At 42.3% G+C, this 13002-nt stretch overlaps 1 protein-coding gene across 1 annotated transcript in view; it reads left to right on the plus strand.

The window, feature by feature from the left end:
* ptprt (protein tyrosine phosphatase receptor type T) overlaps positions 1–13002 on the plus strand; it is a 318930-nt gene that overhangs the window by 42259 nt on the left and 263669 nt on the right. The window contains 1 exon segment of the mRNA XM_056395774.1: positions 5835–5960. Coding sequence (XP_056251749.1) covers positions 5835–5960 — 126 coding nt within the window.

The raw sequence follows: 13002 nt of genomic DNA on the forward strand, positions 1-13002 counted from the left end.
GGCGGAGAGTTATTTTCTTGCTCTCGTGTGTGTGTGTGTGTGTGTGTGTTTGTGTGTGTTTGTGGATGAAAACCAGGTTGCTTGCGTAACATCAGTGTGTGTGTGTGTGTGTGTGTCCTTAGTGATACTGAGTTAGTGTGATCCGTGTCGTCTGACTTCACGTCTAAATGGACCAGATGTGAACTCGAGCAGAAAACTCTCCTCTGAATGGACGAATGCACAACAACCTATTAACTTATTAAAATAGAATATTCATGAAGCCAGTGGAGTGATATCGTATCATGAGAAAACACTAGTGTATACGTCGTTTCTGATGTGTTTATACAGTAAACAACAAAACAGAGTGTGTCACTAAGACTCTGTATAAGTAGAAATGTAGTATTTGCTCTTATGTGTGATTAAAATAAACATGTTTGACGGATAAAATACAGACTTCAGTGCAACAGATCCAGCGTGTTTCATTTGGACCTGGTCAAGGCCGCCACCGTGACCCCGACACATGGACGAGGTCACGAGGAGGTGACGTTCACAAATACTGAAGACGCGTGGAAGCAGAGAACGGTTTGAACATGTTGTTGTTAGGGAGGAATTTACAAAAAACACCTGAAATCCATCACTCAGAATAAATGTAAAATAACATTTGTTGAAAAAACCTCAAAGGTTATTAATTTTCTGTTTCATCACTGAGCTCTTTGCTTTTGAAACGTCTGATTTTCCCAGCTGGAAACACACACACACACACACACACACACACACACACACGAACCATTTACACTGCAGTCTGTGAGAAGTAATGGCCATTCTGCTCATGAAGCTGTGGTGAAAATGTTTTTTATTTTGACAGCAAAACAAATGACACCTCGACTGCAGCGACAACAACAAGGAGAAGTCCTTGTAATTTCTCTGCTGGCTATTCATTTACTCACAATAACTGCTGCAGTTTTAATTAAAAAATGAGAGAAATCAGGATGAGAATGGTTGTTGGGAAGTGGAGACCTGGGATGATTAAAATGAGAAGTTTGAGGCGACGCGATGAACCTAATTCCTGTCACAGGTCTGATTTACAGAGCTGCAGATCTGGATAAAACATTTAATTGGTTGTGGATCAATCAACCCCCCCCCCCCGCTGAAGTCAAATGGTTTTTGATGATTTGTTTATTTGGCGGGAAACCGAGGTGAGAAGTTCATCAGAGCTGCTCAAAGCTTTCTGAGATAAACACGTTAAAATCAATGTTCGGAGCGGGTTGATTTAGATTCGACTTTATTTTTAAATCATCTTCACTTCCTGTTTTATATATATGACTTTTTCAGATTGAGATTTATGAACTCAAAGCGACTGTAAGATATATGACACAGTAATGACGAGGCGACCAGGAGACAGGGATGATGTTCAGTGGTTGAGCTTCAGAGAGGATCATTGTCATAGTGAAAGGAAAGCACCGGGGGTCAAAGGTCATCTGCAGAGGATCAACAAATGGACACAGGGCATACTGGAGAAAACTCATTACTCATTTGATTGCATCACTTTGACTTGAGATGTGTGAAATGTTTGCAGACATAAGACAAGAGTCAACGGTGCAAATATGCGTTTTGAATTAACGAAATGAAGCCATTAGCAAATGTGCTAACTAGCCTAACCGACAACATGTGAGTTAGCCCGCTCTGCTTTCTTTCCCCTCTCTGAATGAACTGATGCAAGTGAAATGATGAAAAATGATGAAATGAGCAACAGAAGCAGGTGTAAGGACGATGGCGCGTGACGTTCCTGTCGGTCGTAGATGAACTCTGTCGGCAGGAGGCGACTGAGATGAAAATCGAGTAAACGTTCACAGATTCAGAGAGAGGAAGTGGCGCTGATGTGACCACGCCTTTGTTATCCACATGCAGTCACAGCTACTGGCTCCGCCCACACTGTAGGTCAGATCGCAACGACACATCAGACCAGTGTAAAACCACCTTGTACGTGTTTGTTTACAACCGTCATTCATGGCTGTCAGAGCTCCTCCCCCCGACCCTGCGTCTGTTTTACCTGGCTGATGCATCGTGCTGTCACTTACGACGTGTCGGAGCAGGTGACGGGTGAATGAGAACAACACAACAACAAACAACACAACAACAAACAACACAACAACAACTTCCTGCCAAATATAAACAACAAGGTTGAGTGAATTTTCAAATGAATATTAATGAAGATTGATGACGTCAGTTAGATAAAGATCAAATGCTGTGTGTGTGTGTGTGTGTGTGTGTGTGCATGTATGTGTGTGTGTGTGTGTGTGTGTGTGTGTGTGTGTGTGTGTAGGCATGCTCTAGTCGTCATATCAATATTTTATCATATTGGTTACAGGAAGGTTAATTAGCAGAGATGAAGGGATTCTGCTTGTTTTGGTGTCAGAACACACACATACACACACACACACACACACACACACACACATACATACACACACACACACACACACACACACACACACACACAACACACACACACACACACACACACACACACACACACATACACATACACTCACACACGAGCCCTACAGCTATTCATGCACATACATATATATGCATACATGAGCACATACTTGTTTCTCCATCACACAAACACACACACACACACACACAACACACACACACACACACACACACACACACACACAGACTCTCGATCAGACCGGAGCATGTTGTTGCGTGTGTTATGTTTTCATTACGGAAACTTTCTGACGTGTGTGTGTGTGTGTGTGTGTGTGTGTGTGTGTGTTTGTGTGTGTGTGTGTAATTATGTTTGTGTCAATGAGATGCGGCGAGGGGAGGTGTTGTACTGATTTTCAAAACTAGATTAGGGGCATTGACTCACACACACACACACACACACTCGCCTACCGCTGTGAGACACCCCCTCCCCATCCCCCGATAGTGGTCTTAAAATTGCAGATCTGATATTGAATATTGATGCTACACACACACACACACGCACACACACACACACACACACACACACACACACACACACACTGTTTATAACTGTATTCTAATGAGATCAGTTTGATTTCTTTTCATTTCTAACCAGATCACTGAACAACGTGGGGGCAATAAAGGCTAATTATCTCAGTGGTGATTAATTTATAACAGCTATTTTCATATCTGTAAGAAAAATCGTGTTTTTCCTGGTTTCCACTGCTGGAGGTTGTTTTTCAAACAGAACACAGATCGCAGGAGGAGGATTTCTCTGCTCTCAGTCTCATTCCCCAGTCGGTGTGAGTCGAGTCTTTCTTGGAGAGGCATAATCAGAGCGACACCATATTCTTCCTGTGTACAGTCTGTGTTTGATAATGTTGACTTGTGTGGTCAAAGGGGTTCACGTCCAAAATAGTGATTTATTCACTGTCTCAAGAGAAAAGTGAGGACAAATTCATTTAATTTAAACTTTTAAACTGTTTTCCGCTGTCGCTGATACTGCGTCAAGGTATCAAAGGTCGGTGGTTCGATTCCCGGCTCCTCCAGTCTGTATTTTGTCCAGCGCTGAAACATGAGACTGTACTGAAGAACCAGAAGCTGCAGTTCCTCTAACGACCACTAGAGTCTGGCTCCAACAGTGAGTCAGTCCCCACAGACTCCCATGTTAAAATGTCCAACTTTACAGCAGAAATAAACATGTTTACAGCCTGGTACAAAAACTGTTTTGGTCTCTAGAGCTAATTTCCTCCTTCATGACACCTGTTGATATAACTCACCTGTTTATATAACTCACCTGTTTATATAACTCACCTGTTTACATTTATTAAGGACTACAGTTATGAAGGATTGAGGGCGTGGCCTCTTTGAATGACAAGCACCAAAGTCTCGGCTCCACACACACCCTTCCTCTTTGTCCATTTTTGGATTAGCTGGGAGTTAGGGGGCGGAGTCAGACACTGCCAAGGTGGCGACGGTGGAGCAGCTCACTCTGAGCTTCAGTAAAACCTGTAGGTGACGTCACAGTGGCGACGTCCATCTTTATTTACAGTCTGTGAGCAGATGGGTGTGTGAATATATGGTGGAAGGGCGCTGTGTGAATGGGTGAATGGCAGCATGTAACTTCAGTCCATTTAAACATTATATTTTATTAAATATCATAACAGCACATTTACCACTCAAACACCCGGCACATAAAAGTCAATCATGAAGGAAAATGCATCAGCACACAGGGGAGATTATAGTGACTAATATAAGTCGGCAGAGGTTTTTAAAGAACATTAATACAGTTCAAATAAAAATACAAATTTATAGCATTTTAATCCATCTCTCTGCTGATCTCTCCACAATCTCCAGGATCTGTTATATCACAGGACATTTAGGTCTCTGAGATTTTAATCCAAACACTGATGCCAACCTCCTTCACTCGTATCTGCTTCAGCACATTTCAAGTTGTTATGTAGAAGCTCAAGTGGAATAAATGAGTTTGCAGCGAAGCTCCGAGCCTCGCTAAGTCCTCGGGCTTCACTTTCATTACAAACATGTTTCTGTTGAAGAACGACAAGAAGTTTCTCTTTAGTTTTTTTTTTTTTTTTGATGAGGTCTAAATTGACAAATGTGCCGTCAGGACATCACACCACCGAGAGAGAGAGAGAGAGAGAGAGAGAGAGAGAGAGAAGAGAGAGAGAGAGAGAGATGAGAAACAACAAGAAAGCAGGCTTTAAGTGATTTCATGAATAAAGCAATGACGTTCCCTCTTTTCAAATGCTTCAAAACAAATTAAAATGGTTGTGTGTCAAAGCATATGTCTAATTAGTGGAGTGTGTTTATGTGTGTGTGTGTGTGTGTGTGTGTGTGTGTGTGTGTGTGTAGCGCTCTAGGCTAGCAGAGAAGGCTAATGCGGTGGAAAATGTGTCTTAGCTGGGCCATGAAATAACGATGAGACTGTGACTTAATCATGTTGACACATAGAGCTCGCTCTCCCTCTGCCCCTCACTCGCTCTCCCATGTAAAGGCATGCTCTCTCTCTCCCTCTCTCTCCTCCCCTCTGCGCTCCACTCTCCTCTGATAGACTGTGACAGTGTCTGTCTTGCACTGGCTCTTTCAATTCATGCTGATAACTTAATTAGTATAATATCGTTAACAACGCCAGAGCGGCCTCTGAAAGCTCTGTTTTCAAAATAAAAGAAACTCACTGAAGTGATTAAAGATGCGGTTTAAAGACGTGCGCTGGGGGTGAAACGTTTAATCGCAAATACGGCGAATAACAAAGCTTTTAGAACGATTTCGATTCATTAATCAAATCCTATTTTTAATCCTTTTTATCCATTCAACGGATTTTTAAATATGTGAGACAATTAATCCTTTTAGTTTGTTTGGCTGCACTGTCAACAAGTTGCTTAAGGATCGTTTGCTGCCCCCAATGGTTAACATGCTTTCATCTACAATAACCAGCAACCAATAGTAATCAATAACAGCTGGATTTATTTTGATTTATTGAACCTTTATTTTGCCAGGAAGTCTCTTGAGATACATTAATTCCTGTGCAAGAAAGACGACTGAACGGCTGCATCTGTTGTGTTTGATAACAGTTTCATATCATGCACAGGGGCTATGTGAGAGTTGTTATAATTTATATTCTTCTTACTGGTTTTTTCTTTATTTTTTTGTCTGTTTCCTGTTTTCGGTCACGTCCTGGTCAGAGGACAGGTCTGTGTTTCTTGTAATTTCGCTTTAATTACTTTAATTTCGAGAGCTTTCTGTACATAATCCGGTCCAGATAGCTGATGGCTAATGAAACCCTGTGTGCGGGCTGAGTGTAAATGTGTATATTGTATTGTTCTGTAATTTATAAATCTCTTTCATCCTCTGTTTAGGTGGCTGTACATTTGAGGAGTCGTACAGCAGCTGTGGGTACAGCGTTTCTCTGGGAACCAATGGATTTACCTGGGAACAAGTCAACTCCTGGGAAAAACCGACCATGGACCCCGCCCTGCCCACAGGTAGGACTCTGCATTTCCTTTTTACAGAGTGTGTGTGTCGTCCCCCGGGTAAGAGAGGGAGACACAGAGGACTGGGTTACATTGCATGTTATCTGAACTGAGGCCAGATGGTAGACACGCTCTGGTCAACTGTTCGGACACAAACATCTGTGTAAGTTGGTGGAAATACTTAAAGGTTTCATATAATGTAAAGGTCTGTGTCCATGTGTAGTGTGATTATAGATCAGCTCTAGCTTCTATATTAATACTGTGAAAGTATCAAAGCCTCAGTCCACAGAGAAATGCACACAGCCTGTATTCAGAAACTGAGCCTTAAAACCAGCCGTCAGGACTTCTGGAACTTTGTGATGTCACAACAAAGCAGTCACCAAGCCCCGCCCACCTGGACCCACCATCCAAACCTTGCAGGATTTGGTTTCTCTGAGTGTTTTTACCTGAAATCTGCTGTATTTTTATTGGATCACTCAGAGAGACAGTCAGCCAATCAGAAGAGATGGTTTTTATATCTTCTTATGGATCAACACTCATAAAATATGGAGCTTTAAAACCTAATGGGACATAAGAAGTTTCAGCCATCGGATGTTCTGCACATTATTTGCATTTTAACCATTAAGTATTTTACCAGATTTACAAACTTTCTGGTCTCACTGAGTTCCTTAGAAACTTCCTCTTGATAATATCGTATATCGCGATATTAAATCTCTGATATCGCCCACGCCTACTGTTTATCAGTGTTGCAGGTTATAGGTGTATTGATACAGTATCAATACGGTGCTGATACTTCACTCCATCCATCCACAGTCCACAGCAGCAGGGTCAACATCATGAAACAAAAGGACCAAGACAAAGAGACTGACAGACAATTTGTTTCTCGTCCTGCTCTATCAGATCTACGGCTGTCAGGGCAGCGGGCAGTCAATAAGTCGTCTATGATGAGAAGGACTTATAGGCCGTGATGGCTATCGCCCCTGACAACCACCGCCCGCAGCGATAGATGAGACAGATAACTGACATGAGACATACATGCAGAGAAAGAGACCGGCGTTGTGTCCGTTCAGTCGTATCAGATCTTCAGCTCCAGATCTGGGCGCAGCGAGTGGAGGCTGACAGATCCCGCTCTCCACCACCTCTGACGTGTCAGAGACAATGATGGGAAGAGATGAGACGGGTGGTGGTGGGGGGGGGCGATAATGATGCATGAGGGCGATAATTGACATGACTGAGAGTTAATATGTGATAGATAGATAGAGAGAGAGAGAGAGGATTGTTGGGCGTAATGTGAGAATGAAAGGGCGGCGAGCGAGTGAAGCATCTTCCTCTGCGGTGAACGAGTGAATTCATATCAACCAACGGGGAAATAAAGATCTATCTGGTGAAGTCTGCAGGAGGTTTATACGACACTCGCAGCTCTCCTCTCGGCAACAGCACTGCAGATTATTACATAATATAATATATATAATAGATTATATCACAGAGGTGGAGAGTGCATCCACACGTCATCGCCTTTGACTTTTACTAAAACTGAAACAAAGAAACAAAAACAATAACAGTCAGGTCACATGTACAATTTAATTAATAATTAAAACTAATAATAATAATTAAATAGGCATGGATGACATCCAGTTGGAGAGGGACGAACAGGAGAGGACGGCCTCGCTGGCGTTTCCCTCCTTTGCATATCTGTGAATGTTAAAAGCTGCTTCGCTGATTCAGTCACTGATGAACACGTCGCGTCAGTCAAACGAGCGGATTGAGAAAAAGACGAGAAGGTGATTCAAGACGGACAGAGGGAGAGAGAGAAATGCACGAGGCTGAGAGTGTGAAATGGGGAGGCGTGTGTGTGTGTGTGTGTGTGTGTTAGAAAGAGAGAGAGTGGGCGGGATAGAGAGCGCGAAAGGGCAGAATTGTGTGAGAGAATGAGATGGATAGACGGGCCATCTGATTGCCATTTGGCGTTTGACAGGCAGAGAGAGAGAGAGAGGGAGAGAGAGGGAGGGAGAGAGACCCGACTGGGCTCGTGTCAGGATCTGTCTTCAGAGTTATATCAGTCTGCCAACTCGGATGGACGGAGGCAGAGATGGAGATGAAAAGAGAGAGAGAAGTTTAACATCTTAACCTTTACCACTAAAAGAGACAGAGGGAGGGAGAGGGAGAGAGAGAGAGGGAGAGAGAGAGACTCAAATGGTAAATGTTTCATCCCATTTTTTGCAACTTTACTGTAAAAGAATGTGATTAAAATTGCTCCAAACGTCCAGAGGAAACAGAAAATCCTTGTATTGTTTTGTAATTTCTGGCACAATTACTAAATATCAGTTGCTTCGTTTTAAAGACCTTGAGGTGGGCGGGGCTTGGTGACTGCTTTGTTGTGACATCACAAAGTTCCAGAAGTCCTGACGGCTGGTTTTAAGGCTCAGCAGCTTCGACTTCGTATTAAAGCAAGTTTAGATGAGGTGTTTTCAGCAGGTATCGACACAATAAGATAGACAGATAATTTATTTATCCCGTAGGGGAAATTCAGGTGTCCGGCAGCTCGTTAGTAATAATAATAGTTAATAATAAATAATAATTAAATGAGTCCAGTTCTGTGATTCTAACATGCTAATGGTGTCAGATGTCTGGGGCTGTGGAGAATATCACCAGTTCCCATAGATTCAACCACAAAGACGTGGAGAACAAAAGCCAGCTGTCAGGTCGCTGTGTATACACTTCATTTAATCAGGAAGTCACAGATGAAATAAATAACAAAAAAAAGAAATATTAACAGCAGAAATAGAAAGCGATTTTAAATTTACATTCCGACGTGTGTTCATACAAACAAGTGGACATTTAACTGTGAGCGTCTCTCGAGCCAGTCTGACCTTTATCTGAATCCAACTGAAATCTCTCGGGATAAAAAGGTGTTTTATTCTAAAAACCAAGGTTGAATAAAAGATCCACCTTGTAAGAAAGGTGCTGATTGACGCCTTATCTGTTGTGAGTAGAGAAAAAGATCAAATTTTAATGGTGGAATATTCGAAGGTGACGCTCATGAGTTCAACGCTCTCTAATGTTTCGGGTTCGGCACGTTCACGTACTCGGGGTAAAATCCAAGCCCTCCTGCTTTTGTCTCTTCGCCTCCATTATCAACACAGTCATCACATAATCCTCTTTCTCGCCTCACCTCCATAATATTGATGCGGCTGATACAGTTGTCACAGAGCGTAACCCACACTCTCGACAGCTTGTAGATCTGACAAGATTGGATTGGCACCATCGCTCCCGCCGTCTCTCTCTCTCTCTCTCTCTCTCCCCCTCCCTCCCTCTCTCTCTTCACCTCCACTTAGACATGGTTGTCATATAGTCCATAGTCCTGACAGCTCATAGATCTCAGGCTTTAGGTGTGATTGGATTGGAATGGACGGCCTGTTAAGTTCTTCTCTCATCATCTCTGTATCGACGCCGTAATGATATAATCCGCACCCTGCGCGGGTTAGACATGTGATTGGATGGCCGAGTGTCTCTCCATACAGACGTAATAATCTTACAATCTTCATCCCGGAGAATTCATGATTTATATGTTATAACTCTCCCCTCAAACACATAATAATAGTAATAATAATAACAGTAATAACTTTACAGCATGCTGTGACAAACGAATCAGAAGCAGGACTGAAACAAGGCGGAGTTACAGAGGGAGGACAAACGATATGCTTCAATATAAATAAGGACAATTAGAGGGAGAAGATGCCGTGTAGAACACACACACACACACACACACACACACACACAGGAAAAGCAATAAAAGCGCGACATGGAGACAACAGAAAGACGATAAAAAGACTAAAGACTAAAAAAGCAAGTCCATAAAAGAGGAAGTTACTGACTCGGCGCAGGCGTGGTCACCTTTAGCTTTAAGTCTTGACTTTGGGACGACTTGTCTGAGGAGCTAAGGCTAAGGCCCCCGGCGTGCTTTTAAAAGTGATCGGCAAACTTTAAAAAAATCTATTCTAAAATGGGAGATGGAGCCGACGAAGGGAAGCGAGGATCGGTCTGTTAAGAAGCCGAGCTGCTGTGTTCTGAACTAACAGGAGGAGGGAGCGTGACATTAGGTTCATGCCAGAGAGGACAGAGTTCCAGTTTTAAGAAGAGGAGTTCGTGAATGACTTTCATCAGATCGGGTTGTGAGGTGATGGGTTTAATTCTGGAGATGCGTCTCATCTGGAGGAAGCAGGAGTGGAAAACTTGGAGATCGAAGGTCAGATCTGAGTCGAACAGTACTCCCAGATTTGTGGCCACAAGTTGAACATTCGCTGACGGGGTTTGGTGGATTAAACCGTATTATTTCTGATTTCCAGTTGTGGGACATTCTGACAGTTGAAATGTAGATGTATGGAATAAGATGCCAACCCGCCTGCAGCGTGTATTGTTTTGTATAATCAGGCTGAGACTCCATGTTTTCCCTGTAACGCAGGTTAAAGGTCACGCACATGTACGTGAGGATGTGCAAAGGAACGTTGAACAGCAGAAGCCGTGACGGCAGAGTTTACTGTAAATGACTGGATGTTTCTGTTTATTTCATGTGGTTATATTCAGCTGCTAAGCTTGACTGACTCACACTCATAAATGCACACCTCTGGTATTCTTAGCTGAGCTCTGAGCAGCATTTTTCGGAATAACAAGAAAAGAAAAAGAAGAAAAAAAAAATGCCACCGCAGTGAATTTATTTCACCGTCAAACTTTCACAAACCTGCAAATCGCCAAAAGAAAAGAGGCTTTTGGGTTTTTTTTTTTCCTCCATACTCACTGCCTGGCACTAAACACACACACACACACACACACACACACACACTCATATCTCACACCTCTTATTACCTTCAAACCCCAGGCTGAGCGAGACAAACTCACACGAGCAGCAAACATCAAACATCAAAGGCAGTCGATGTTTTCAGCAGCCGTCAACACGGCCACAATCTGAGGCGGGAAAAATGATCAGAGTGGGAGGGAGGGAGGAGGGGGGAGGAGGGGGGGTTGAAGTGAGGAGGGGGGAGAGTGAAGATAGAGGGGGAGAGTTTAGAGGACGATCGAGAGAGAGAGAGAGAGAGATGTATAAATACATGAACAAATGGAGGAAAAATCATCTGTGTATTTAAGCACCATCAACACATGAAAGGCTAATCAAAGAAGTGTGTTTGAACTGATGTGTGTGTGTGTGTGTGTGTGTGTGTGTGTGTGTGTGGCTGTATTCGTGATATTTACATGTGTGTTATGCAAGTGTGTGTCAGCGTAGGCACATTGTCAAAATGAAGAAAAAGAGAGAGAGAAAGAGACTTCATGTCTCACGCAGAAGAAAGAAAAAAGAAATCCCAACGATGTGATTGACACAAAGAAGCCGGACGGGAATATCTCATTGATAAAGAATGGAAAGAAAATAGGGAAGAAAAACAATAAAAAATATAGTAATATTTAAAAAAAAAAAATCAATTAAAGGAAGTTTAGGAGATAAAAATAATAAAAGGAAGAGTGAGACAGAAATGGAGGGAGTTTGGAGGAAAAGTGAGATGCTCCGTACTCGCAGCAGAATACAAAGACAGACTTCACAGGGCCATGTAAATGGAAAAACACACAAAAGAGACTGACAAAGGCAGACAGCGGCATCCAGATAGATATGTGACGGAGACAGAAACTGTGAAAGGAACCAAAAAACAGGGGACAAGGACGGAGACGAGCCCACAGACCCGAGTTTCTTTTGATGACTCGTTCGGTCACAAGTTTATTTGAAAAGCGACGTACGCAACGTTTTAAAAGTTTGAGGTAGTGTCGGCGAAGGCCATTTTTATTTAAAGCCTGGTTATGTAATTTGTGACCGCGAGGGGACAGAAAAAGTCTGACACAAAGGCGCAGGAACACGGCTTTGATTTATTATTGATCGATCACATTATCATCTCCTGGTGTCAGAGTCTGCTCTCCCACAGTCACTCCTCTAAACCTCGGTCCAACACCTCGGAGCAGGATCTGTAATAAACAGAAAAGATACTTTGATTAATTAAAAAAGCGACAGTAGAACTTATAAAATCATAATTTCATATATTAGTAGTTTATAATTTGCTTATAAGTGATCAGTTGTCCTCAGCCTTGGTCAGTGAGAAGCTTCTTCCACATGCTAAATAAACAAACAAATCAGAGACTTTAGGCAGCGACGGCTACGGCGTGATGCGATCACGTAGATTCCTTGCCGACACTTCCCAACTCCTCCTACAGGAGAAAGACCAGTTTGCTGCGACCTGTGATACGTTTTGTCAAACTTCACACTGTTATGAATTTTATATTGAGTTATACCATCAGTGGTTTTATTGATTGTGAGTATATTTGTTAAAGACAACGGTTAATTTGACAGATTGTGAGTGTTGTTAACCCACGACCTCACTGAGCTGTGTCAGTGAAACCATGACGCTGTCCGTGGTGCTGAACTTACAGATTAATACAAACTCCTCATTTCACATTAAAATGTCTCTAAAGCAAATGTCAACAGCTCTCTGCTCATTTTAAGAAACATGTCGTAGCGACGTTCAGAGCGACCTCGGTTTCCTAAACAAGCGAGGTATCCTTTGTTAGAGTGAAATGTTGCTTAGCGAGCTTTGATTTTCATCACTAAGGCAACGTGCTGGAATATATTCGGGCAGCGTAGCCATCACTTCAACCGCCGCCGTTTAAAGTCCCAATTTATTTATTTTTATTTATTTGGATCCCCATCAGCCACCACCAAGGAAACAGCTCCTACTACTTCCTGGTTCTACTCAAGTAAACATTACATCAATGTGCAAAACAAAGAAATTAAAATAAAAGAAACAGGAAAATAACAACAAAATACAAACAACAGTAAAACTACTAATAACGATAATAAGTTCCACGCTTCATCTAAAGTAAAAATAAAACATTTGATACATCTCAAAAAACTGCTGCTTCGTAATTATTATTAATAATAATAAAAATAATAATATTAATCCAACTAATACTGTCCTACTGTGCAGGTTCGGGCTTTGTTAGCTAGCTAAGTAGGCTAACT

The sequence above is a fragment of the Seriola aureovittata genome, chromosome 2, assembly GCF_021018895.1.
Source record: "Seriola aureovittata isolate HTS-2021-v1 ecotype China chromosome 2, ASM2101889v1, whole genome shotgun sequence".
NCBI lineage: Eukaryota > Metazoa > Chordata > Actinopteri > Carangiformes > Carangidae > Seriola > Seriola aureovittata.